Source organism: Callithrix jacchus, chromosome 2, assembly GCF_049354715.1.
Source record: "Callithrix jacchus isolate 240 chromosome 2, calJac240_pri, whole genome shotgun sequence".
Classification (NCBI taxonomy): Eukaryota; Metazoa; Chordata; class Mammalia; order Primates; family Cebidae; genus Callithrix; species Callithrix jacchus.
Genome location: NC_133503.1, coordinates 71,542,523 through 71,567,322, shown reverse-complemented (window position 1 = coordinate 71,567,322; position 24,800 = coordinate 71,542,523). Strand labels below are relative to the sequence as shown.

Genomic DNA, 24,800 nt, shown 5'->3' with positions numbered 1-24,800 from the left:
TGTTTATAAAGTATCTCATAAGGTATACTACATAAAGTATAGCACTTGCCAAAATATACTTTTAAAATACCAAAGTGCCTAAGAAAAAAAATTGACTATTTGCTCTTTAAAGGGACAGGACAAATAAATCTCATTCAGAAATTAACACATGCCAAATTGATAGTGGCACTGCAAAACAAAGAGAAAGGTTTCTGATTTCATAAATCAATCCACAGCTTGAAAATGAGCCATCATTCTAAACTCCAGGAAAACTATAAAGTTCTTTTGTCTTTATGTTCATTTCTACCTAACACCCTCAAAATGAATTTTCATGAATTTCACATACTGGCTACAGCTGTTTTTGGGTCAAGACCTGTCTCATAACTTTGTGTGTAATCTGAATATTACTTTGCTTAGGTGTCAACACACAGTAAGTCCTCAATAAACATGTCAAGAATTCTCCTCAATTCAAAATTATAAGAGCATCAAGGTCATTAAGATGTAATATTTTTTCTAAAACTAAAAAATTGTGAGACTCATTAAATCAAGATTATAATGTAAAATACCCAAGTATTCCAATTTTAAATCATTTTCTTAAACATGAGTAATTTTAACAGATTTATATTACCATTTCTGTTTCTAAAATAAATTCCTAAGTTCCTGCTGCAACAGCAGATTTAGATGTCATATAAACCCATAGGTTAGGCCGGGCGCGGTGGCTCAAGCCTGTAATCCCAGCACTTTGGGAGGCCGAGGCGGGTGGATCACGAGGTCAACAGATCGAGACCATCCTGGTCAACATGGTGAAACCCCGTCTCTACTAAAAATTACAAAAAATTAGCTGGGCATGGTAGTGCGTGCCTGTAATCCCAGCGACTCAGGAGGCTGAGGCAGGAGAATTGCCTGAACCCAGGGGGCGGAGGTTGCGGTGAGCCGAGATCGCGCCATTGCACTCCAGCCTGGGTAACAGGAGCAAAACTCCGTCTCAAAAAAAAAAAAAAAAAAACCCATAGGTTTAGAAACTATTGACAGGTAGACTAACTTATAAAGATTCCCAATAAAAGCTATGCTTCAGAGAGATGGATTTTGTAAAATCTGTTTTGTTGACTACTGTTGCGTCTCCTTCACCAATGCCTTGTGGTACTTGGCACACAGGATTTCAAGTAATATTTGCTGGACTGAAAAAGAGCATCTGTGTGAAGACCACTGGTACAAAGCGAGACTGAAACCACCTGTAGGGATCCCCCTCCCCTACCCCCATCCCCATGAGAAAACCTGGAGCTAGCCCGTGTGGGAGGGACACAAAATGACCCCAACAATAAAGGAAAGGAGACTAAAACTCAGGGGGAATGGTCTCACACTCAGTCTTCATACACTGCCCAAATGTGTTCACTTTGTTGCACTATCTAAAACCCCACCAATTGAGAGATTCCTTAAGGTTAACAAATCTCCTCTCTTCAGAATTAAGGAACCATTTAAACCTTTCAACAACCTAAAAAGATGTACACTTCATCATTCCATTTTACCGATGAAGAAACTGAGGCTAAATGGCAGAACTGGTTTTCCAGTGTCACACAATATAAGCAGAGTTCAGGCCTGACTCAGAACGTTTAATCCTACAATGCTGCCACCACAGTGAGAGGGGAATAGGACTAACCAATACACATGAGCTAGTTCCCAATAACCTTCTACTGAAACACCTAAAACAAGCTTTCTTAAAGATGGGGCTTTTGTTTGGGGTGACAGGCAAGCAACAAGTAGTTGAAGCACATGAACACTTGGAGGCAAGGATCTGAAGTTCAGACCATGGATTTGGGGTGCTTGAGGGAACCAAGCCTCAAAGACAAACCACAGATTTCACAACACTGCAGAGGGCCAGCTCTTGCTCCAGAACAGCTTGCCTCTCTCTTCCTCTTTCTACCCTTCCACGTGACCCTCGCGGTTCTCCCCACTAGAAAAGAGGCTACCATTGTTAGTGCCAGAGTCTGGCAACACTATGCATCTCAACCACAGTGACTGGCACAGAGCAGGAACGCAAATATTTACTGAATGAACCCAAGACAAAAGTTGTTTCTACGGCCAAGCTGGGACCCTAACTGCCGTTTTTAACACAGTGGAGATGATAAATGCACCTTAAGCACCTGATTACTGGTGTAAAACGGCCTTTTAAAAGCCCAGTCTGAGTTGGGGGACAGGCTACAGTGAAGGCTTTATGTGATTCTTTTTCCCCAGCCAGACTGTCTCAAAGAAGAAAACAGCTTAGCACTTTGGCATACAAATATAGACCTCAGAGGGGCATGATTTGTTAATATTATGAGTGTAAAAACAAACCATTACTTTATTTAGGTTGCCTACTTTAGGTCATCCTAATATGAACAGCAGTTTAGAAAAGAAAAATCCCCTCTCAGCATTCTCAGGGTGACAATAAGGGTTGAGATAATAGCAGATATTTTCCAAAAGTTCAAAGTGGGCCCAAAACCAAAAAATCATATTCCATGATGTGGAAAACGTTTCTTTCAAACCATGACCAATAATCTAAACAAATACATGTTTACACCAGATAATTAACTAAACAAAGCCCATGTTTATAGGAAAACATGACGTTAAGCCAAATGGTTTCAAAGACAATTCTTGAAAATTTTACCTATTTCCCTTTTGGTCGGCACCCGTGACCTGAAAAGCCTTGACTAGTAGTTCCGATTAGTATCAGAGCCTCATAATGTGACATTTTCAGGCGTCAAATTACAGTAAAACTACTAGGGCAAGAACAAGAGCCAAATGCAACAGGGAAGATTTCCATTTTCCTTTTACATCCCCCGCCCTCCCCTCCACCCCCCGCTACCACTTAAGAAAAACGGCAGGTTTTTATATTAGAAAAGGGCCTCATCCTTTGCAATCTAGCGCAGCGTTAGGTCCGTGATTTCAGGAACAAACCTGCCGCTTCCAAAATACAGGCTGAGATATCCTCCCCACGAATTAGTTTTGCGCTCTTGCACCACCTCCTTTGTCTACGCTGTCCCTGCAAACTCCTAGCTCAATGCCCTCCAGCAAACAAGCTGCCTGAACGCAAAGACGACCGTTCCAAGTCTTTTTTAAAGAAGGGGAAAACCCAATCAAGCTCCCGGAGCCTGGTTCCCACGGGAGCAGGCCGGGCTGTCCACGACAGAAGCTTCGACCCTGGAAGGGGACGTCGGCAGGGCAGCGAGCAGCAGGCGAGCCAGGGCCGGGGACCCCAGCCCCGCCGCCTCCGCGGGGCGCAGCTACTACCGCCCGCCGCTTTCAAGCCGCCGGCCCCGGCCCGGCACTCACCTCCGTGGAGTGGCAGCGGCGCCAGCACCTGGCCGCGGACCTCGGCCTTGGGCGAGTCAAGCCCGTAGCGTCCGCGGTCGATGCGGAACGTGAGCGGGGCGCCGCGGCCGGGCTCCTGCACTGTCACGTTGATGAGCGCCGTGTAGTACTCCTGGCTCGCGTTGTCCGCCCGCACGGACCACAGGCTGCAGGTCAGCAGGGCGAGCGCGGCGAGCCGGGCAGGGCCCGCCCGCCCCGCGCAGCTCATGGTCCCTCCGGCCGCCGCCGCCGCTCGCGGACCGGGCTCCGGAGCCGGCGCCGAGAGGCGGGGCGGGCGCGGCCGGGACTGTGGCGGGAGCGCGCGCGCGCGGCCCTCCTGCGCGCCGCGGTCCCGCCGCTCGCTGCCCTGACGTCCGAGGCCGGCCCGTGGGGACGCGCCCATGGGCTCTAAACGAGGGCGGCAGCTCAGGCCGCCCGCGGGCTTCTCTTCGGGATCCCGGGAGGGCCGTAGGGGCGTATCCCCTCCATACCCCTGGGTCGGTCCTGGCGAATGGGAGGCGCCTCGCAAGGACGCGGCGGGGGCGGGGAAGGACGGCACGGGAGGAAGCGCCCGGAGGAGGGTCAGAGGAACACAAAGTCTAGTTCGCGCGGCTGCTGTCTGAGGCGTGCACCCGCTGCCGCCGCGCCCCCCTACCCCCGCCGGTCTAGCGGCAACGCGCAGGCCTGAGGCGCAGCCCCGCCCCGCGCGCATGCGTGAGAGGCCCTGTATGCTCCCGCCCGCCTGCACGAGGGCCCAGGTGGCGGGGTCATCCGCCTGCGCTGGCAGATTCTCCTCCAGGCGTTATAGCCGCACGGACTGGAGGCCGGGAGCTCTCTGCGAGGGCGTATGGAAATATGTGACAACAGACTACAAAAGAGAAAAGCTGTAACTTTATAATAAATTTTTAAAATTAAATGTCATGAGATGTAACATTCCAACTGGTCATCTGCAAGTCATGCAGTTGACATCATGGATGGGGGATGTCTCTGGCCCGGACCTGCAGGGACACTTGACTAGGAAAGAACTCTAGAGCAGCGGTCCCTAACCTTTTTGGCACTAGGGGACCGGTTTCCTGGAAGACAATTTTTCCAGGAACTGAGAGGAGATGGGTGGTTTCGGGATGAGACCGAGCCACCTCAGATCACCAGGCGTTAGATTCTCATAAGGAGCGTGCAATAGATCCCTCGCACGCGCAGTTCACAACTGGTTTCGCGCTCCTATGAGAATCTAATGCCGCGCTGATCTGACAGGAGGCGGAGCTCATAGCTCAGGCCGGCAATGCTCGTTCACCTACTGCTCACTCACGGTTCCTCGAAGGCCCTGGGCCGGTGCTGGTCCGTGGCCGTGGTGGGTGGGGGTGTTGAGGAACCCCTGCTCTAAATACTCCGGGACCAGAACCCCTCTTCCCAAGTGCCCGCGCACACACACAGTCAGTCTCTCTCCCTCTCTCTCTCTCTCTCTCTCTCCCCCCCCTCTCGTGTGTGTGTGTGTGTGTGTGTGTGTGTGTGTGTGTGTCTCTCTCTCTCTCTTCCTTCTCCCCTGTCCTCCAAGTCGGTTAAAAGATACATCGCTCTGACCGGGCACAGTGGCTCAAGCCTGTAATCCCAGCACTTTGGGAGGCCGAGGCGGGTGGATCACGAGGTCAACAGATTGAGACCATCCTGGTCAACATGGTGAAACCCGTCTCCACTAAAAATACAAAAAAATTATCTGGGCGTGGTGGCGCGTGCCTGTAATCCCAGCTACTCAGGAGGCTGAGGCAGGAGAATTGCCTGAACCCAGGAGGCGGAGGTTGCGGTGAGCCGAGATCGCGCCATTGCACTCCAGCCTGGGTAACAAGAGCGAAACTCCGTCTCAAAAAAAAAAAGGTACGTCGCTCTAAAGTATCAACTAAAGGAATAATGGGGCTTGTTTGCAGTGCAGCTGAATTCAGTCGGCCGGGAGGCGGAGGGGGAAAGTTTGGCGTCTTCTGACCAGCCAGGGTTGTGTCTCCTGTCTCCTATAGCGGGAAGTGGGTGGAGTCAGCTTTCTACAACCAAGTATCCTGAAAATCCGGAAGAGAGGTAGCTTCCCACCAAAAATCTGAGGCACTGTTTCCAGGAAAGGGTATGGATGCAGTGCAGGCTAAAACTTAAGATGTCCACTACTGACGAGGCGCTGTGGCTCACGCCTGTAATCCCAACACTTTGGGAGGCCAAGGCGGGTGGATCACGAGGTCAGGCATTTGAGACCAGCTTGGCCGACATAGTGAAATCCCGTCTCTACTAAAAATACAAAAATTAGCTGGCGTGGTGATGCGCACCTATAATCCCAGCTACTCTGGAGGCTGAGGCAGGAGAATCGCTTGAACCCAGGAGGGGAAGGTTGCAGCGCGCCAAGATCGTGCCACTGCACTCCTGCCTGGGCGACAGAGCAAGACTCCATCTCAAAAAAAGGAAAAAAAAAAAAAGATGTCCACTACTGACGTCTTGGTGACATCCTTCACAATTTCTCCCTCCCTTGCCCTCTCTTCCACCTTCTACCATAGTCATTATAGACCATGCCCTGGCCTATGGAAAATGGCTTTTACTTATTTACTTATCCTCAGCAACTACAGCCCCTGATAGTGGGGCCCTGGGCCTGGCACCTAAAGAGTGCTCTGATCTGGTTCCCCTTCAGCTGGGCCCTTCATAGGGCAAGGAGTCGTTGGTGCCAAGGTACCCATGCTCTAGCACCTAAGACCTAGAAATTCCTTGCCCCCACAGCCCAGGGCCACATCTAGGGCCTGTGTAGGGCTCTTCCCAGTCAGGATCACCTTCTCCTCTTTCTGGGCATGACCTGGCCTACCCCTGCCCAAGAGGCTCATGGCCTCTACTCCTTTGTCCTTACAAGGGAGGATTCTTCAAACTGTGAAATACCCATGACCCCTGGCACAAGAAACAATTGTAGAAGCTCACAGTCACCACTTTGTTAATTGCGTGGGGAGGAAGTGGCTCTCTCGATCCTGAATTTGTCAAGGAGAAAGTTGGTTCCAGAGCACCTTTAACACTTCCCTGGCACTTGCTGATCTCCCCTTAAAATAAAACAAGATGAGGTCTCCATGCACAGCCTCATCAGGCACCAGCATGTAGGGCAACATTCACACCAGCCTGTACTTGGGAGCAGCATTGTCTTTTAAGGAGACCATTCCTTCAGGACAAGAGGCTTTTCATTTTTAGTAGTGATACAATGCTACCTTTTAAAATATTATGGTAAAATACACATAACATAAAGTTGACCATCTTAACCATTTTTAAGTGTATGGTTCAGTGGCATTAAGTACATTCACATCATTGTATAACCTTTGCCATCCATCTCCAGAGCTCTTTCCATCTTGTAAAACTGAAACTCTGTACCCAGTAAATGCTCCCCCTCCTCCAACCACCATTCTCCTTTCCGTCTCTATGTTTTTGATGATTCTAGGTACTCACATAAGAGGAATCATACAGCATTTGTCCTTTTGTGAGTAGTTTATCTTGCTTTGTGTGATGTCTGTTGAAGTATGTGTCAGATTTCCTCCTTTGCTAAGGCTGAATCATATCACATTGTATGTATACACCAAGTTTTGTTCAGCCATTCATCCATTCCACTGTATGTATATAACACATTTTGTTTATCTATTCATTATAGGATGCTTGTGTTGCCTCTACTGTTTGGCTATTGTGAATAATGATGCTATGAACATGGGGCATAGAAATATCCCTTCCTGCTTTCAATTCTTTCGTGTATATACGCAGAAGTGGAATTACCAGATCTAATGGTAATTCTATGCTTAATTTTTTTCAGGAACTGCCCTACTGGTTTTTTTTAACAGTAGCTGTCCCATTTTACATTCCCACCAACTATGTGCAAGGATGCCACTTTCTTCATATCCTTGCCAACACTTCTCTATTTCTTAATATTAGCCATTCCAATGAGTATTAGGTGGTACCTCATTGTGGTTTTGATTTGCATTTTCCTAATAATTAGTGGTATTGAACACCTTTTCATGTGCTTATTAGGCATTTGTACATCTTTACATGATGCTATCTTTTAAAACATTTTAAGAAAAAAAGTGAATTAATTAAAAGTATTGATTAAATAAAAGCAGGAGTGGTTCTATTGGATCTGGCAGGTCTCGTGGAGGATGTGTACTGATGTCTGGCTCTGGCACATGCTGGCCTGTAAATAAGCTAAGCATGAACCTTTTTCCTTAATGGGGTTATTTCCCTGACTCCACCATGCACCACATTCCCCTCCCTCTGTGTCCATTTCTTAACTCGCAATAAATCCTAGGTTACCTGTAAGTCCCAGCTCAAATTCCCCTTCCCCTTAGAACTCCAGTGGGGCCCCAGCTATGAGCCGCCCACATCCAGGCCCCTTAAGGGCTTCAGTCCTTCAGGAGATCTGTCTCCTCTGTGAGCAATGTGTACCCTCCCAGGAAAGGAGACCGGGTAATGTGTGTGTAAAGCGTGCTGCACAGAGCTTGGGGCTCTAGCAATCAGAGACCAAGCAGGATCCCCTGGACAGTGCTAGAAACCTCAGTGGGTTGCCCAGATTTCCCAAAGTCTAACTCCTTTTCCTCCCCTTCTTCCTTTTCTTTCTTGGATGGCACATAATCCCCAGTGATCCTAGGAAGGCCCTGCTCTTTTTTTTTTTTGAGACGGAGTTTCGCTCTTGTTACCCAGGCTGGAGTGCAATGGCGCGATCTCGGCTCACCACAACCTCCGCCTCCTGGGTTCAACCAATTCTCCTGCCTCAGACTCCCGAGTAGCTGGGACAACAGGCATGTGCCACCATGCCCAGCTAATTTTTGTATTTTTTTTTAGTAGAGACGGGGTTTCACCATGTTGACCAGGATGGTCTCGATCTCTTGACCTCGTGATCCACCCGCCTCGGCCTCCCAAAGTGCTGGGATTATAGGCGTGAGCCACCGTGCCTGGCCCCTGCTCTTATTTCATTATTGATATGTTCCCTTTTATCGCTATTTCTCACTGCCATTCTTTGACCCATAGGGATCCATTTTAATGTGCTTCATGTGTTTTTTTTGTTTGTGTTCTTGCAAAATGTGTGTTGTTGCTTAATGTGCATGTGCTTTTTAATTATTAAACTGTAGTGGGTTATTGATGTCATTCTGTTTCTGATCCTCTTCACCCAGCACTATTTTTTTTTTACTTTTTTTATACATTTATTAATGTTTTATATTGCAATATAACATACATATAGTAATGTGCAAAAATTTTATGTGTACAACTCAACACATTTTTCATGAGGTGGAAACACCTTTTACCCTGATCTAGAGATCAAGATGGAGAACATTGCTAGCACTCCTGAGAGTCTCCCTGAGCTTCTTAGTCATAAGCATGCCTCCATTCTGATTTCTTTTCTTTTCTTTCTTTTTTTTTTTTGTTGAGATGGAGTCTTGCTCTGTCACCAGGCTGGAGAGCAGGCAGTGGAATGATTCCCCTGCCTCAGCCTCCTGAGTATCTGGGACTACAGGTGCGTGCCACCATACCCAGCTAATTTTTATATTTTTAGTAGTGGCGGGGTTTCACCATATTGGCCAGGATGGTCTCAAACTCCTGACCTCATGATCCGCCTGCCTTGGCCTCCCAAAGTGCTGGGATTATAGGCATGAGCCACTGCGCCCTGCCCTTCTTTTCTTTTTTCTTTAGAGACAGGGTCTTACTCCGTCACCCAGGCTGGAGTGTAGTGGTGCAGTCATGGCTTCCTGCAGCCTTGAATTCCTGGGCTCAGTGATGCTCCCACCTCCTACCTCAGCCTCCCAAGTAGCTGGAACTACAGGTGTGCACCACCGTGTCCAGCTATTATTCTGATATCTATTGCCATAGATTAGTTTGCCTGTTGTTAAACGTTATATAGGATAAATAGAATCACACAATATGGAATCTCCACTGTCCTGTTTCTTTTTCTTAACCTTATGTCTGTGAGATTTTGTGTTTTTGTGTGTATAATTATAGTTTGCTCTTTTTATTTGCTGTATAGCATTCCACTCTTGATTTATTCATTTTTGTGTGGATGAGCATTCATATTGATTTTCTTTTGGGAATGTGATGGATCAAGCCATTATGAAGACTGCATGCCTCTTGGTGGGGATACGTATGCATCTCTGAGAGTGTCCTTTGGAGTGGGATGATGTGTCATAGGCAGGCATGTATTTAGCGTCAGCAAGCACTAACACCATCTTTTCAAGCTGCCCCCTGCCTCTCCACCCGAGCCTCTTTTTTTTCTGTGTCTTCCCTCCCTACTCCCACCTCCTCGTCCTGTCCTTCACGAGTCTCCATCTATGTGTTGGCTGCTTCCTCTGTTGGTAATTATGAAACCCCACTCCCAACTGTGGCTGCAGGTAAAACCATTGCAGAAACCCAGTCCAACTCCATGGACCAGGCCTTCTAGTAGAGGCTCTGTTCTTTACCGACCCTAAAGTCCTCAGAGATGCTGTAGGTAAAGGGCTCTATGGAGACATCAACCATACAAGAAATGCTTCTGATACTGGCCGAGCTTTACATCCACATCAGATTTGCTGAATCTGCCTTGTGAAGAATTCAGTGAGAGCCAGGCACAGTGTCTCATGCCTGTAATCCCAGCACTTTGGGAGGCCGAGGCAAGGGATCACTTGAGGCCAGGAGTTCAAGATCAGCCTCACCAACGTGGTAAAAACCCCATCTCCACTAAAAATACAAAAATTAGCTGAGCATGGTGGTGCGTGGCTGTAATCCCAGCTACTTTGGAGGCTGAGGCAGGAGAATAGCTTGAACCTGGGAGGTGGAGTTTGCAGTGAGCCAAGATTGTGCCACTGCACTCCAGCCTGGGCTACAGAGCAAGATTCCACCTCAAAAAAAAAAAAAAAAAAGTATCTAGTGAGAAGTTGTGTTCATCTAATTGGCTTCACAGAAGGCCAAGAGATAGACTCTAGGTCCCCGGAGTGGGTCTCCAGGGCCAGCACATAGCAAGGGTATTTTAGGACTGTACTTAGGAGTTTTAAGAAGTACAAAGAACTTTTTAAATTTAAAATATTAAACGTTCATTTTAATATAACGTTCTACTTCATATCAAGTGATTCAGCTTTCAGTGTTAGTCATGTCACCTGATTTTAAAAGTGAGGTGTCTTAAAGAAAACTATTTAATAAATAACAGGTAGAACACAGATGTCAAATTATGCAATTGGTGTACAAAGGACAGAAAACGGAAGAGGTGCTTGGGAACAGATGCCCAGGACTGGGTTCAAATCGATGCTGTGCTGGAGCCAATTATTAAATATTCAGAAATTCTGCAAGCCAGTTGTTAAACACTGGTGTAGTGAAACCAACCATGGCAAGAAGGTAGTATTTATACCACGGAAATTGGCACACACTACAAATCAGGCCTCCCTCCTCTCCCCCTCCCCCTCTTTCTTAGTTTTTCACGATGGTTTATCAGAACGCCATTGGTTCATATTCCCACTTGGCCATGAGTCTACTCTGTGATCTCTGCAAGTTCTTGTCCCCTTGGGGTCAGTTTCTCTCTGTGAAGTGGAGGTGATGCCCTCTCCCTCTCTAGCTTTGCCAGATGCAAATCAGAGGATAGATGCCTGGAACATGTAGCCGCTGTGGTTACCCTGTTCTCTGTGACTTGTTGCTGGAGGGGTGAGGTCCGTGAAAGGCTCAAATAGCAGCCTGGGTGAGGACTGAAGCACTACCCTCCCACAGACAATCCCCCAGAGCAGACCCTCACAGGCACCAGGTGCCCACTGCCACCAGGACATGACATAATAGCATTTTATTTAGAAGAATCTACAACACATTTGCATTAGCAATCCAAAGAATTTACCTTCTTTTAATGAAAAATTTCGAATATATGAAAAAGTTGAAAGATTGGTACAATGAAGCAGCTATATATCTCACCACCTGGGTTCAGCAATGGTTATCATGTGGTCATAAATGCTGTATCTCTGGGGTCCCGAACCCCACAGAGCAGGCAGGTGAGCAAGTGAGTGAAGCCTCATCTGTATTTACATCGCTCACATTACCGGCTGAGCTTCACCTCCTGTCAGATCAGCAGCAGTATTAGATTCTCATAGGATCAAGAACCCTATTGTGAACTGCTCATCCAAAGGATCTAGGTTGCACATTCTGATCTGTCATTGTCTCTTATCATCCCCAGATGGGACTGTCTAGATGCAAGAAAACAAGCTCAGGGCTCCCACTGATTCTACATTATGGTGAGTTGTATAACTATTTTATTACATATTACAATGTAATAATAATAGAAATAAAGTGCACATTAAATGTAATCTGCTTGAATCCTCCCAAAACCACCCCCAGCCCGACCCCAGTCCATGGAAAAATTGTCTTCCACTAAACCTGGTCCCTGGTGTCGAAAAGTTTGGGGACTGCTACTCTATCTGTGTCACTTTTACTTGCAAAGTTCTTTCCTGAACTATCTTATGACCCTGTGAGCTGTTCTTCCATGCCATCATGGCCAGAAAAATGAACAGTAATTCCCTAAAATAATCCCACATCCCACCCTTATTCAGATATTTTCAAACATCTCAACATGTTTTATTGGAATGATATCCAGTGAAAGTTCTGCAGGGGGTTTGATTATGTCTTTTTCTAGACATTCAGACTTTAAGGGTATAGATCCAGCAGAGTGGACAGCCAACCTGAGACCCAAAGCTTGTACCTGCCCTAGGACTACACCACTCAGAACTCACCTGAGTTCTGCAGTTGTTCTGTCAATAACACAAATACGTTGTGCTCTAATTTGTTGTGAGAACACTGAAATTATACCACAATCACTGCAATCTTCTCATTTGTAGCATACCGAGAACCTCAAAAAAGGAAAGTAGCCCAGGCTCCTCTCACCTCCGAGGGCCTCCACTAAATGAAAGAAGCTGCCCTCCTTCCCTTCTCTGGGGGAAGTTCTCATTAGGGAGGTAATGGCAGGTGTACAGGGAGGGAAACCTGCCCTGCTGGCAGTTCCTCTGAGCCCAGGGTTCTCAGGCCACGTTAGTGACAATCTGGTAGGGCGACATTGTGGAAACCCCAATTGACCCAAGAGAACTGACAGACAGAATGGCTCAGATTTGGAACCTGTCATGTTCCAGAGACCAGAATTGGATCTTCCTGCAGATGCTCAGACATAGAGATTGTTATACCTATTTGGCAGATCTGGAAACTGAAGCTGGGAGAAGTAAGCTCTTTGCCCCGCTGATGAGGAGTGGTGGCTCTGGGGTAAAGCCCAGTTCTGGTGGGCTCCTGGGCCTCACTTATGTCGCTACTGCGTGTTGGCAGCAGGCTCAGGATACAGAGGACCTCTGGATTTCCTTGCATTTAGCCCAGCCCAGGAAGCTTGAGGTTCACAGTCAAGCTCTGTCCAGGAATTTGGGTGGGTCCTGGACCTGGTCCAGCCTTTGGGATGCTGAGCAGGCACAGGCTGCCAGGATGGCTGCTAAAAAGCAGAATCGAAAGCATTGCTTTGTCCTTTGTCAATATGGGTTCGATCAGAGTGATGAATGACTGAGCCACAAAGACCTGGGCAAGAGGCCACGAGGCTGGACTGAGGAGGTCTGAGGTCGGCAGCCCCCTGCATCTGAGTGCTAGTGCTCAGGCTGACCTGCAGTGGTGATCGCTGGATTCCTGAGGGCCCTGCCACCAGGGGGCCTGGGATATCCAGGAGGACCCTTTGTTTATGGGCAGGAGAGGCAGACTTGGTCCAACTTGAACAGAAAGAGACTCCTTTGGAAGGCTACAGGGCCACTCATCTGGCTGGAGGGAGGCCAGCAGGGCTGGCTCAGAAAGGACAGTACTCAGGCAGCTCTGGAGATTGGGGTAGTAGAAACCAAGGGATTCCTGAGGGTGCTGCTGTCAGTCAAAGCCAGTGCTGGGTTCCTCAAGGAAGAGTACAACCTTCCTACCTTGGATCAGGTGCCTGCCCCTTGACTGTAGAAACTCGAGCCACTTTGACTGTCAGCTCTGTCCAAAGAGTATCTGAGGAGGAGGACTGGGCCCCCTTCCAGGGCCAAAATAGCTCAGTGGGCAAAGGGCAGGCAAGGGCAGCCTCTGTCTCCTTCAGGGGGAAGCCCATGCAGGTTCCACCTCCTGCCAGGTGAACACTGGCTGGTTTCTTTCTTTTTTTTCTTTTTTTTGGTGAGATGGAGTTTCACTCTTGTTGCCCAGGCTGGAGTGCAATGGCACGATCTTGGCTCACCGCAACCTCTGTCTCCCAGGTTTAAGCAATTCTCCTGCCTCAGCCTCCTGAGTAGCTGGGATTACAGGCATGTGCCACCACGCCCAGCTAATTTTGTATTTTTAATAGAGACAGGGTTTCTCCATATTGGTCAGGCTGGTCTTGAACTCCCGACCTCAGGTAATCAGCCCAATTTGGCCTCCTAAAGTGCTGGGATTACAGGTGTGAGCCACTGTGCCCGGCCCACTGGTTGGTTTCTTTCAAAAGTTGAAGTGGGGTTCTGAGCCTCTCTCTGAGATATGTCTTCCAGTAGGGTACAATGTGCAGATCATTTGTGGTCAGCCAGGAGTCTGACATGAGAGACCCAGAAGCTTTTCCACGACTAGCAGCCTGGAGATTCAGGTGGGCGGGACAGTACAAGCTGCCAGCTCAGAGCTGACACCAGAGTCCAGGCTACTTTTAAACCAACATTCAATACAAGAGAAAACAAACTATGTGCATAAGGACATTTACTGTAGCATTAGCTACAGCGACAAAAAATTGGAAATAAACTCCTTTATTTGTTAAGCAAATTGTGGTGCAACAAATTTGAGGATGATTATGCAGCTATTAATATGTCAAACAGGCTGTAGCAACATGAAGAATGCTTATGATGTTCTGTTGAGTGCAAAAGCAGCATACAGATAAATCTCTGGTTGCCATTATGTGGAATAAATCTGTATGTATGAACAAGGACTGGAAAGTATAAAGGGAAACTTAAAAAATCCCAGGACCCTCAAACTCCTGCCCAAGGTTAAGCCTAGAGGCTGAGCCATGCAACCCCCTCCTCCAGATGAATAGCTGTTACCAGTATTATATGCATTTGCCAGATCCCAACAGAAAGGAACAAGGCCTCAGGAGGCCTGGGTGCAATGGCTCACCCCTGTAATCCCAGTGCTCTGGGGGGCTGAGCCAGGAGAATCACTTGAGGCCAGGAGTTTAAGACCAGCCTGAACAGCGCTAGCGAGATCCCATCTCTAAAAAAAAATAATAATAAAATAATTTGCTGGGCATTGTGGTGTCCCAGCTACTCTGGAGGCTGAGACAGGAAGATTGCTTAGGCCCAGGAGGTTGAGGCTGCAGTGAGCTGTGATCATACCACTGCACTCCAGTCTGGATGACAGAGTGAGACCCCTGTCTCAAAAGTAAACAAAATACAAACAATCAACAACAATGAAATCTTCTAAAAAAGTATGATGGGGTTAAGAGTTCCAGATCAGCTCAGATAGATGATAAAAGAAATCTCTTGCCAGGCGTAGTGGCCCACACCTATAATCCCAGCACTTTGGAGGGATGAGGTAGGCGGATTAACTGAGATCAGGAGTTCGAGATCAGCTTGGCTAACATGATGAAACTCATTTCTACTAAAAATACAAAAAATTAGCCAGGTGTGGTGGCGCAGGCTGTAATCCCAGCTACTCGGGAGGCTGAGGCGGGAGAATCGCTTGAACCCGGGCGGCGGAGGTTACAGTGAACTGAGATCACACCATTGCACTCCAGCCTGGGCAACAAGAGCATGATGTCCCAGGGGATACCAAGAGATCTGTGTCACTGTAAGGAACATGGTGACAGATGCTGGAAGGGGCCACTTAGTGCTCATTCCTTCTCCCATGCCTGACTCAACAATAGAAGCTGTAGGAGGTAAAAATTCAATTTGCCTGTATGGGCATCCATCCGTTCATCCACCTACTCATTCATTCAGCACATTTTTATGGAACGGCAGTTCTAGGTACTTGGAATACATTAGCAAATAATCGAAGATCCTCCCTATCCGCCCCCAACCCATGGCAGTTTCCAGCCTTGAGAAGTTCTGGGCAATGCACAGGCTGGGAGGTCAGTTATGCTGCATTTCCCCTTCTTCCTGCCAGATGGGGTCAGAAGCCGTGCACTAAGGGCAATAGAAAAGGACAAGGGAGCCTGGGCCCCTGAGGACTTTCCCAGGGCTGAGCCAGCCAGGGGCATTCTTCTGCACTTCTTTGTTTAAACCCAAGTGTGAAAGATTTGCTGTTATTTGCATCTGAATGCAGCCCTAACTGCTGGAAAGGGGAGGGAGCACTGAAATACTCTAAGGCCAGGCTCTTTTGGCCTCTTGAAATTTCCCATGTACTTATTTAAAAACACTCCCAAATTAAGCCTATCCTAGAGAAGGGACCTCCTCCTGACAGAGGGGACCCAACTCTGAAAATCTAGAACTTAGGATTTTCAGCTGAGAGTGAACAGGACAGTTGGGGAGGACCCTTAAGCAATCTGATGGACCCCCTAAGCTAAGGGTGGCAGGTACTGATCGGCCATGGTGGTTGCAAGTATGTGAAGCCCAGCTCAAGCAGGAGAATTTATGTGTCTGACCTAAGGCACAACTGAATCTAGGGGCTCAAAAGATATCATCAGTGTTGGGCTCCCTCTGTCCCTGTCTCTACCTTGCTCTCCCTGGGTTGCCTTCATTTGTTCCCCTGACTGGAAAGGGGAATAAGATGACATCATAGACCAGCTGGTGTGCTTACTCTAACTTCATGAAGGGAGGGGACTGTGTGAAGGCGGTGGATTCTGGGTGGATAGAGCTGCATTGCCTGGAACAATCCTGACCCATGGGGAAGGAGATGCTCTTACCTTCTCTATTTTCTCCTCCTTTGCCTTTTCTTTCTCTCTTTTTAACCTTATAAATGTTTTTAGTAAATGTTGATTATTTTGTATTCCTTAAAAACAAAACAAGAATCACAAGTTTAATACTAATCATTTGAAATAATGTACACCAAACAAAGCCACCTCACTCATGCAGCAAGTTGGTCTACGTTCTCTTTACTTCTGTTTGCCAGATGATCCTCAATAATTTCTGCAAACAGATTCCTTTTTTAACAGATTATATGCAAGAGGTAAAAGCTGGCCAGCAACTCTATGAAGATAATCTGAGTCGTAGCAAAAGAGCTTCATTTGCAACTCAAGCCCCATGCCATAATCACGTTCAGTTCATCATTAGCAAATTGCACAAAAGTCATCATTTCCTGAATGGGAACAAAAGCTTTTAGTCTCTCCTCACTCATAGCCTCAACTATTGTCTTGCAAATTCTCTTGACGTCAGCATCTGTTTCAGGGAGCTCTCTGTACACAACATCATTTTTATCCACTGGAACAACCAAGCCTGCACCACGAAAGGTCTTCGTCCCAGGCTTCTTATCTCTCTGTTTCATCTTTGTGGTTCTTTGTTCCAGTGAGTACCCCAGTTCTCTGGCTACTTCTGTGAATTTTTCATCTATGTTTTTCAAGAGATTAGTTTTCTTTTTATCCGTTACTTCTTTAAGTTTTTTCATCAAAAATAATTTGACTGCAGCAAATACATTATCTCCATTTGGAACACTTATACAATTTTTCTTTGCTTCATTTATACCAACATATGCAGGAAGCTCATCAGGATAATCCCTGAAATACCCCACGTGGTACTGAGTTTTATTATCTCCAATAATAATGGTCTGGAATTCAGGAGGATCATAGTAAAACCTCTGATGAAGGTTAAAATTCAGGCCTGTTGATTTTTTTCTTTGTTTTATATTTTCCGGAAAGGATATCATAAGGACCAACTAATTGAAGTCCAAGGCTTGCAAAAAGTGAATCAGCTGACTTTTCAGGATGAAGTTCTTCACAGAACTTCCAGAAATGACAGAAATCTTCAGGCAAAGAGAGCTTATAATGATTTTCTACTTCTTTTCTAAGGTCACTGGAGACATCAGCTTCACAGAATTTACTTTTCTTTACATCAGCTGTTTTTTTCACACGACCCTCCCGCCAGGCCTGTGCTTCCTGCCACAGTCACACATTCTGCAGCCACAGCGCCTTTTTTTTTTCTTTTTATAAACAGGGTCTGGCTCTGCTACCCAGACTGGAGCGCAGTGGCACAATCATAACTCACTGCAGCCTCAAACTCCCAGGCTCAAGCCATCTTCCTGCCCCAGTCTTCCTAGTAGCTAAGACGACAGGCATGCACTACCATGCCTGGCTAATTTTTTGTTGTTGTTGAGACAGGATCTTGCTACGCTGCCTAGGCTGGTCTGGAACTCCTGGCCTCAAGTGATCCTCCCATCTCAGCCTCCCAAGGCACTCAGGTTACAAGTGTAAGCTGCTGTGCCTGGCCTTCTCTTCCTTTTCTCTCCCATTTCACCCTCTTCCTCCCCTATCACTCTGCTCTTCCATCACCTGTTTTCTTTTGCTCTCTCCAGTTTTCTGACTCCACCTCACACAAGTTTTATCAGCTAATTTTAAGTAGAGACGAACCTTAGCATTGGCTATACAGGTTGGGCAGATGACTACACCTCTTTAAATCTCAAGTTTTTAATCCTTAAAATAGAAGAATTTCCTGGTGCATTGGTTCATGCCTGTAATCCCAGCACTTTGGGAGGCCGAGGCAGGTGGATCACCCAAAGTCAGGAGTTTGAGACCAGCCTGGCCAACATGGTGAAACCCCATCTCTACTAAAAATACAAAAAAAAATTAATTAGCCAAGTGTGGTGACATGCACCTGTAATCTCAGCTACTAGGGAGGCTGAGGCAGGAGAAACCCTTTGAACCCAGGAGGTGGAGGTTGCAATGAGTTGAGATTGTGCCACTGCATTCCACTGTCTCCAAAAAAATTTTACATAAATAAATAAATAAAATGGGAGAATTAACATTAGTCTTACATAGTAATTAGGGATGTTAAATATTATATTTTGGATTCTGAAGCTGGCCAAGATGAAGTAAGACCACTATGATCCATCCATCCCACTGACTAGAGACAAAATCACAAGTAACTAGCTAAGGACTCTGCAGTGTTAACAATAGCAGGCGGATTGGAGAGAAGAGCTGAAACTTGAAGAATGACCCATTCAAGAGCAAGTTTCCAGTTTCTTTTTCTTGCTTGTCTCCTGGTTTTGAACTGAGGTCAGCTCCAGTAAAGAACTGTGCAGGATGTATGGGCAGAAAAACACCAAGAGAACCATCTGTGAGTAGAAAAAATGCAAACCATTTTTCCTCTGCTCCCACGCCACAGTAAGTAACACAGAAGGCTTTGGTGACCAAATGTTGGGGGTTTCTCCCCACACACCAGCAAGCAAGCAATCAGCTCTGCGTCAGGCACCAGTGGGGTGTCGTCTAATTATATTCCAATGCTATCTACCTGGAGATAGCGTCAGAACCCACACGGTGGGGCTTAGTCTCCAAGACTGCCCCCACTTCCAATGCCACTCCCAAGTAGGGGCCTCAGGAACTTTCTGATGGACCGGCTTTAAGTTGGGGTTTGGCTAGAGTGGCTCACAGAACTCAAAGACACACTTATATTTGCTGGTTTATTATAAAGGGTATTGAAAAGGACATAGATGAAGAGATGCATGGGTGAGGTATAAGGAAAGGGGCATGAAGATTCTATGCCTTCCCTGGGCACACTGCCTTCCAGGAGCCTCCATGTGTTCAGCTATCCTGGAGGTTATAATGGAGGCTTCATTATATGGACATAGCTGGTTGAATCACTGACCAGTGGGGACCAACTTAACCTTCAGCTCCTCTCCCCTCCCTGGAGGATGAGGGGATGAGGCTGAAGGTCCCAGCCCTCTAGTCCTGCCTTGATCTTTCTGGAGACCAGCCCATCCTGGAGCTACTTGGGTGTTGCCCCCTTTCACCCACCTCTTCAGCATATGAAAGACACCACTGTGGAGATTCTAAGGATTTTAGTAGTTGTAGGCCAGGAAGCCTGGATGAAAACCAAATGTATATTTCAAAGTATCATACCATTCATTTCTCTAGCCAGAGGACTGGGAAAGGGCCCTCTGCAAGATGCAGTGTACATGGAAGGGAGATCCTTGGCTCATTTCTTTTCCCTTTTTGCTTTCCTGCTTCTGCTGAAGGCAGCTGAGGTTCAAAGCTGTGCTATGGTGCCAGCAGCATGAACACACAAAACTCAGAGAAAATCCACAGAAGTCATGAGTATGAGGTCAACCCCAAAGAGGAGAGGGCTGAGAATCGGTCCTTAATTCTGTGGGTGAATGATTGCAAATCCCAGGCTTGCCTGCAGATTGCACAGAACAGACCTGGAGCAGCATAGCAGTCTTTTTAAAAGTTTTTCACAGCTGGGCACGGTGGCTCATGCCTATAATCCCAGCACTTTGGGAGGCCAAGGTGGGCGGATCACCTGAGGTCAGAAGTTTGGGAACAGCCTGGCCAACATGGTGAAACCCTGTCTCTACTAAAAATAGAAAAAATAGCTGAGTGTGATGGCGGGCACCTATAATCCCAGCTACTCGGGAGACTGAGACAGGAGAATCACTTGAACTCAGGAGGCAGAGATTACGGTGAGCCGAGATCTCACCATTGCACTTCAGCCTGGGCAACAGAACAAGGCTCCGTCTCAAGAAAAAAAAAAAGTTTTTTACTTTTAAATAATTATGGATTCATAGGAAGTTGTAAAAATAGTGCTGAAAATCCTGTGTACTCTCTACCCAGCTTCCCCCAATGGGGATATCTTTTTTTTTTTTTTGCCATTTTCTTTCTCCATTGTCAACCCCAATGGGGATATCTTATATAATTACATAAGACATTGTAGTGTGAGACCAAAACCAGGAAGTTGACATTGGCGCAATACTATTCACTAGACTGTAGACCTGATTCAGAATTCATTAGTTTTTACAAGTGTGTGTGTTTGTATAGTGCTATGCAAATTTTTGTATAGATTTGTGTAACCACCACAATCAAGATCCTGAACCATTCCTGTCACCACAAACCCCCCTGTGCTATCTCTGTAGAGTTTACTCACTTCCATGCCCTTCCCTGTGCTCTGGCAAGTGCTAATCTGTTCTCTGTTCCTGTAGCTTTGTCATTTTGAGAAGTTATATAGATGGAATTATACAGTATGTTACTTTCTAAGATTGCCTTTTCTTGCAAAGCATAATGTCTGTAATATCCATCCAAGTTGCTACATGAATCAATAGCTTGTTCCTTTTTATTTCTTTTTAATTTTTTAAATATTTATTTATTTATTTATTTATTGAGACGGAGTTTCACTCTTGTTACCCAGGCTGGAGTGCAATGGCACAATCTCGGCTCACCACAACCTTGGCCTCCTGGGTTCAAGCAATTCTCCTGCCTCAGCCTCCCGAGTAGCTGGGACTACAGGCGTGCGCCACCATGCTCAGCTAATTTTTGTATTTTTAGTAGAGACAGGGTTTCACCTTGTTGACCAGGATGGTCTCAATCTCTTGACCTCATGATCCACCCACCTCGGCCTCCCAAAGTGCTGGGATTATAGGCATGAGCTACCGTGCCCGGCCTAGTTCCTTTTTATTTCTAAGTAACATTCCATTGCATGAATGTTTCAGAGTTCTTTTAACCATTCACCCCATGAGGGATATTTGGATTGTTGCCAGTTTTGGGCTATGATAAACAAAGTGACAATGAAAATTTGTGTACATTTGAGTTTTCACATCTGTGGGACAGATGCCCAAGAGTGTAATTGCAGGGTCACATGGTAAGTCATGTTTAGCATCACAAGAAACTGTCACACTTAACCAGGGCAGCTGTGCCACCTTACATTCCATGAAGCAAAGCCTTTAAAATCAAAGGTGGCATTGCTTCTACCACACGTAGAAGGTGAGGCAGCATGTATGCTCTGAACCTAGCCAGAACTGATTGCTTGCTAAAACCACCACAGTAAAAAGTCACTGTCCAGAGAATTTTAACAAACACCCAGGGTCTCACATGTGATATTCAATCTGTCCAGTATGCAATCCAAAATTAATGGAAGTTCAAATAACCAAGAAAACATGACCAATTTTCAAGAGAAAAGATAACCAGCAAGAGATGCTAGCCTCCAGATAACCAGACATTGCAGCAACTCTTAGAACTGTGCTCCAAGAGGTAAAGTCAAACATTCCTAGAAAAAACATGAAAAAGTAGATGCTCTCAGCACATGAATAGAAACAATCAAATTGGGCTGGGCGCGGTGGCTCAAGCCTGTAATCCCAGCACTTTGGGAGGCCGAGGCGGGTGGATCACGAGGTCAAGAGATTGAGACCATCCTGGTCAACATGGTGAAACCCCGTCTCTACTAAAAATACAAAAGATTAGCTGGGCATAGTGGCACGTGCCTGTAATCCCAGCTACTCAGGAGGCTGAGGCAGGAGAATTGCCTGAACCCAGGAGGCGGAGGTTGCGGTGAGCCGAGATCGCTCCATTGCACTCCAGCCTGGGTAGCAAGAGAGAAACTCCGTCTCAAAAAAAAAAAAATAGAAACAATCAAATGGAAATTTTAGTGCTGGAAAACAATATCTGAAAACAAAAGTCCACTGTATGAGATATGTAGCAGAATGGAGATGACAGTGGAAAGAGTGGACTTGAGAGTAGAGTGGTAGAAACCATCCAGTTGGAACAATAGAGAGAATCCAAGAATTTAAAAAAGAGCCTCAGGGACCATGGGGCAATATGAAAAGATTTATGATTTGTGTTGTTGGAGTCTCAGAAAGAGAGGACAAGGTGATTGGGCAGAAGACGATATACTGAGAACATAATGGCTGAAAATTTCCCAAGCTTAATAAACATTTATACAGATTCAGGAAGCTCAGCAAATTTCGAAAAGGATAAACTCAAAGAAAATCACATTAAAACACATCATAATCTTGCTGATGTAAACTTAAGATTAAGACTAAATCTCAAAAGAAGCTGGAGAAGAGTGATACATGGCATACAGGAGAACAACTGACTGTGGATTGCTCCTCAGAAACCCTGGATGCCAGAAGACGGGGGAGCAACATCTTTGAAGTGCTGAAGGAAAATAATTGTTTACCCAATGACTTAGTTCATTCATGCTGTTATGACAGAATATGATAGCTGGGTGACTTTTAAACAGCAGACAGAGAATCTCACAGTTCTGGAGTCTGGGAAGTCCAAGATCAAGGCATGGGCAGATTCACCATCTAGTGAGGGCCGCTTTTCTGGATCATAGACAGCTGCTTCTCACTGTGTCCTCACATGGTGGGAGGGACAAGGGAGCTCTCTGGGGCCTCTTTTGTAAGAGTGCTAATCCCAGTCAGGAGGGATCTGATTTCATGATCCTAGCACCTCCCAAAGGCCCCACATCTCAATACCATCACAATACGGCTGAAGTTTCAACATATGAATTTTGAGGGGTATCCCATGAACATTTCCTTCAGGAATGTTCTCAGATTAAGGAAAACTAGGAGATCTGTGACCAGCAGACCTGCTACAAAAGAAATATTGAGGTGGGAGGATTGCTGGAGCCCAAGAGTTCAGGACCACCCTGAGCAACATGAAAAAAAAACCCATCTCTACAAAAATTAAAAAAATTAGTTGGACTTGGTTTGTGCCTATAATCCCAGCTACTTGGGAGGTTGAGGCAGGAAAATTACTTGAGCCCAGGAGATCGAGCCTGCAGTGAGCCGTAATTATACCACTGTACTCCAGCCTGGGTAACAGAGTGAAATCCTGTTTCAATAAATAAATAAACTGATTAATTAAAATAAAAACTAAGGCCAGGCACGGTGGCTCACACCTGTAATCCCAGCACTTTGGGAGGCCGAGGCAGGCAGATCACCTGAGGTCAGGCATTTGAGACCAGCCTGACCAACATGTAGAAACCCCATCTCTACTAAAAATGCAAAATTAGCTGAGCATGGTGGCACATGCCTGTAATCGCAGCTACTTGGGAAGCTGAGGCAGGAGAATTGCTTGAACCTGGGAGGTTGACGTTGTGGTGAGCCAAGATTGCGCCATTGCATGCCAGCCTGGGCAGCAAGAGTGAAACTCCATCTCAAAAAATAAAAATAATAAATAAAACAAATAAAAGTAAATAAAAACCATTAGCTGGCATGGTGGTGCACCTCTATAATCCCAGCTACTCAGGAGGCTGAGGCGAGAGGATCACTTGATTCCGGGAGTTTGAGGCAGCAGTGATCCATGATCACACCACTGCACTCCAGCCTGGCTGACAGAGCAAGACCTCATCTCTAAAATAAAGAAAAAAGGAAAGAAAAAGAAATGCTAAATGAAGTTCTTCAGGTTGAAGGGAAAGGATACCACAGAAAAACTTGGGACTGCAGAAATGAAAGAACAGCAGAAATGCTACATGTCTGGGTAAATATACTAGACTATTTTTCTCTTCTTAAATTCTTTAAAGATACAAATGGCTGTTAAAGGAGAAAATCACATTGTTTGATGGAGTCTGCCATATACCAAAATATAACACATATGACAATTATTAGTTAAAAGGGAAGGGCAAGGGACATAAAGTGATAAGGCATCAAATTCAAAGTTGAAGGAGACTCTAAGCGCACTGTAATGTGGTGTGTCTTCTTCCCCTCTGTGTCAAAGCACTGTGTGGTCTGCAGGCCTTATTTGTGCCATTAAGTAAGACCAAAGGTTTTAACACATGATGTAAGTTGACTGAAAGAAAGAAAGAATGAATGACTTCTGCCAGGTCTGCTGTCAGCCACCGTTGTCAAAAAGGCTTCTGGGTTTTACTCTCAAACTGCTGCCTCTCCAGGGAAAGAGGTCCTCGGTGTCAGCGCTCCAACCGCCCTTCCCCCACATCTTCACCCAGGCTCCTGGTTCTCTCACCCCCACATGGCTCAGCCTCAGGCCTGGTCCAGAAAGCGTGGATCTGAGAAGGGGGTGAGCCAACGAGGGCCGCAGCCTCAGCCTTAGCTGCATCAGGCCTGGGGTCATCTGTGGTTTGCCTGCATGGGACTTTTCCACATCTTCCCTTCTTTGGAGGAAGACCCTGGGTTTTTCCTGTGGACCCCTCTCTCCCACTCTTGGTTCACGTGGTTTGTGTGAAACCCATCTCCTTAGGTTCCAGGTAAGCACGTGGCCCCAGCCCTTCTCAGCCACCAACCCCAGGCAGCCCGACTTGTTCATTAGGTGCAGTAGGCACAGTGCCTATGGCCCAGAGTGCTTCTAGGGGCTCATGGAAAAGTTTTCAGTTCTCCTCAAATTGGAAGGAAAAAAATGACCTTTTAAGATCAAAGAACGCTTTCAGCAGCTTTCCTTACTAGGTTAATCATTTCTAGCTTTTGATTTAAAGTGACAGATGTGAGAGGCTTCCTTTCACTTGAACACCTAGAGGCTATTGTAGGGTTTTTAATTGGCCCAATTTCAATATTGTTGTGTTTCAGATAATAGGGAGGCTGGAGGAGAAGGAGAGAAGCAGGAAGTGACTGGTGGGTGGAACAGTCAGAACACAGCCATATGGATTAAGTTCACTGTCTTACATGGGCACAGTTCTCGGTACCCAAAA

The 24,800-nt window shown here is 46.3% G+C and overlaps 1 protein-coding gene and 1 pseudogene across 3 annotated transcripts in view; both read right to left on the bottom strand.

Annotated features, from left to right (window-relative positions):
- Positions 1 to 3,575, bottom strand: part of RNF130 (ring finger protein 130) — a 170,730-nt gene extending 167,155 nt beyond the window's left edge. For all 3 annotated transcript variants that reach the window (XM_035290734.3, XM_002744471.6, XM_035290735.3), the window contains exon 1: positions 3,289 to 3,575. In XM_035290734.3, the coding sequence (XP_035146625.2) occupies positions 3,289 to 3,535 (247 nt within the window). In that variant the 5' untranslated portion in view covers positions 3,536 to 3,575. The remainder of the gene's footprint in view (positions 1 to 3,288) is intronic.
- A 12,727-nt stretch (positions 3,576 to 16,302) lies between these two features.
- Positions 16,303 to 24,421, bottom strand: LOC100392381 (histone PARylation factor 1 pseudogene; annotated as a pseudogene).
- Positions 24,422 to 24,800: the final 379 nt, after the last annotated feature.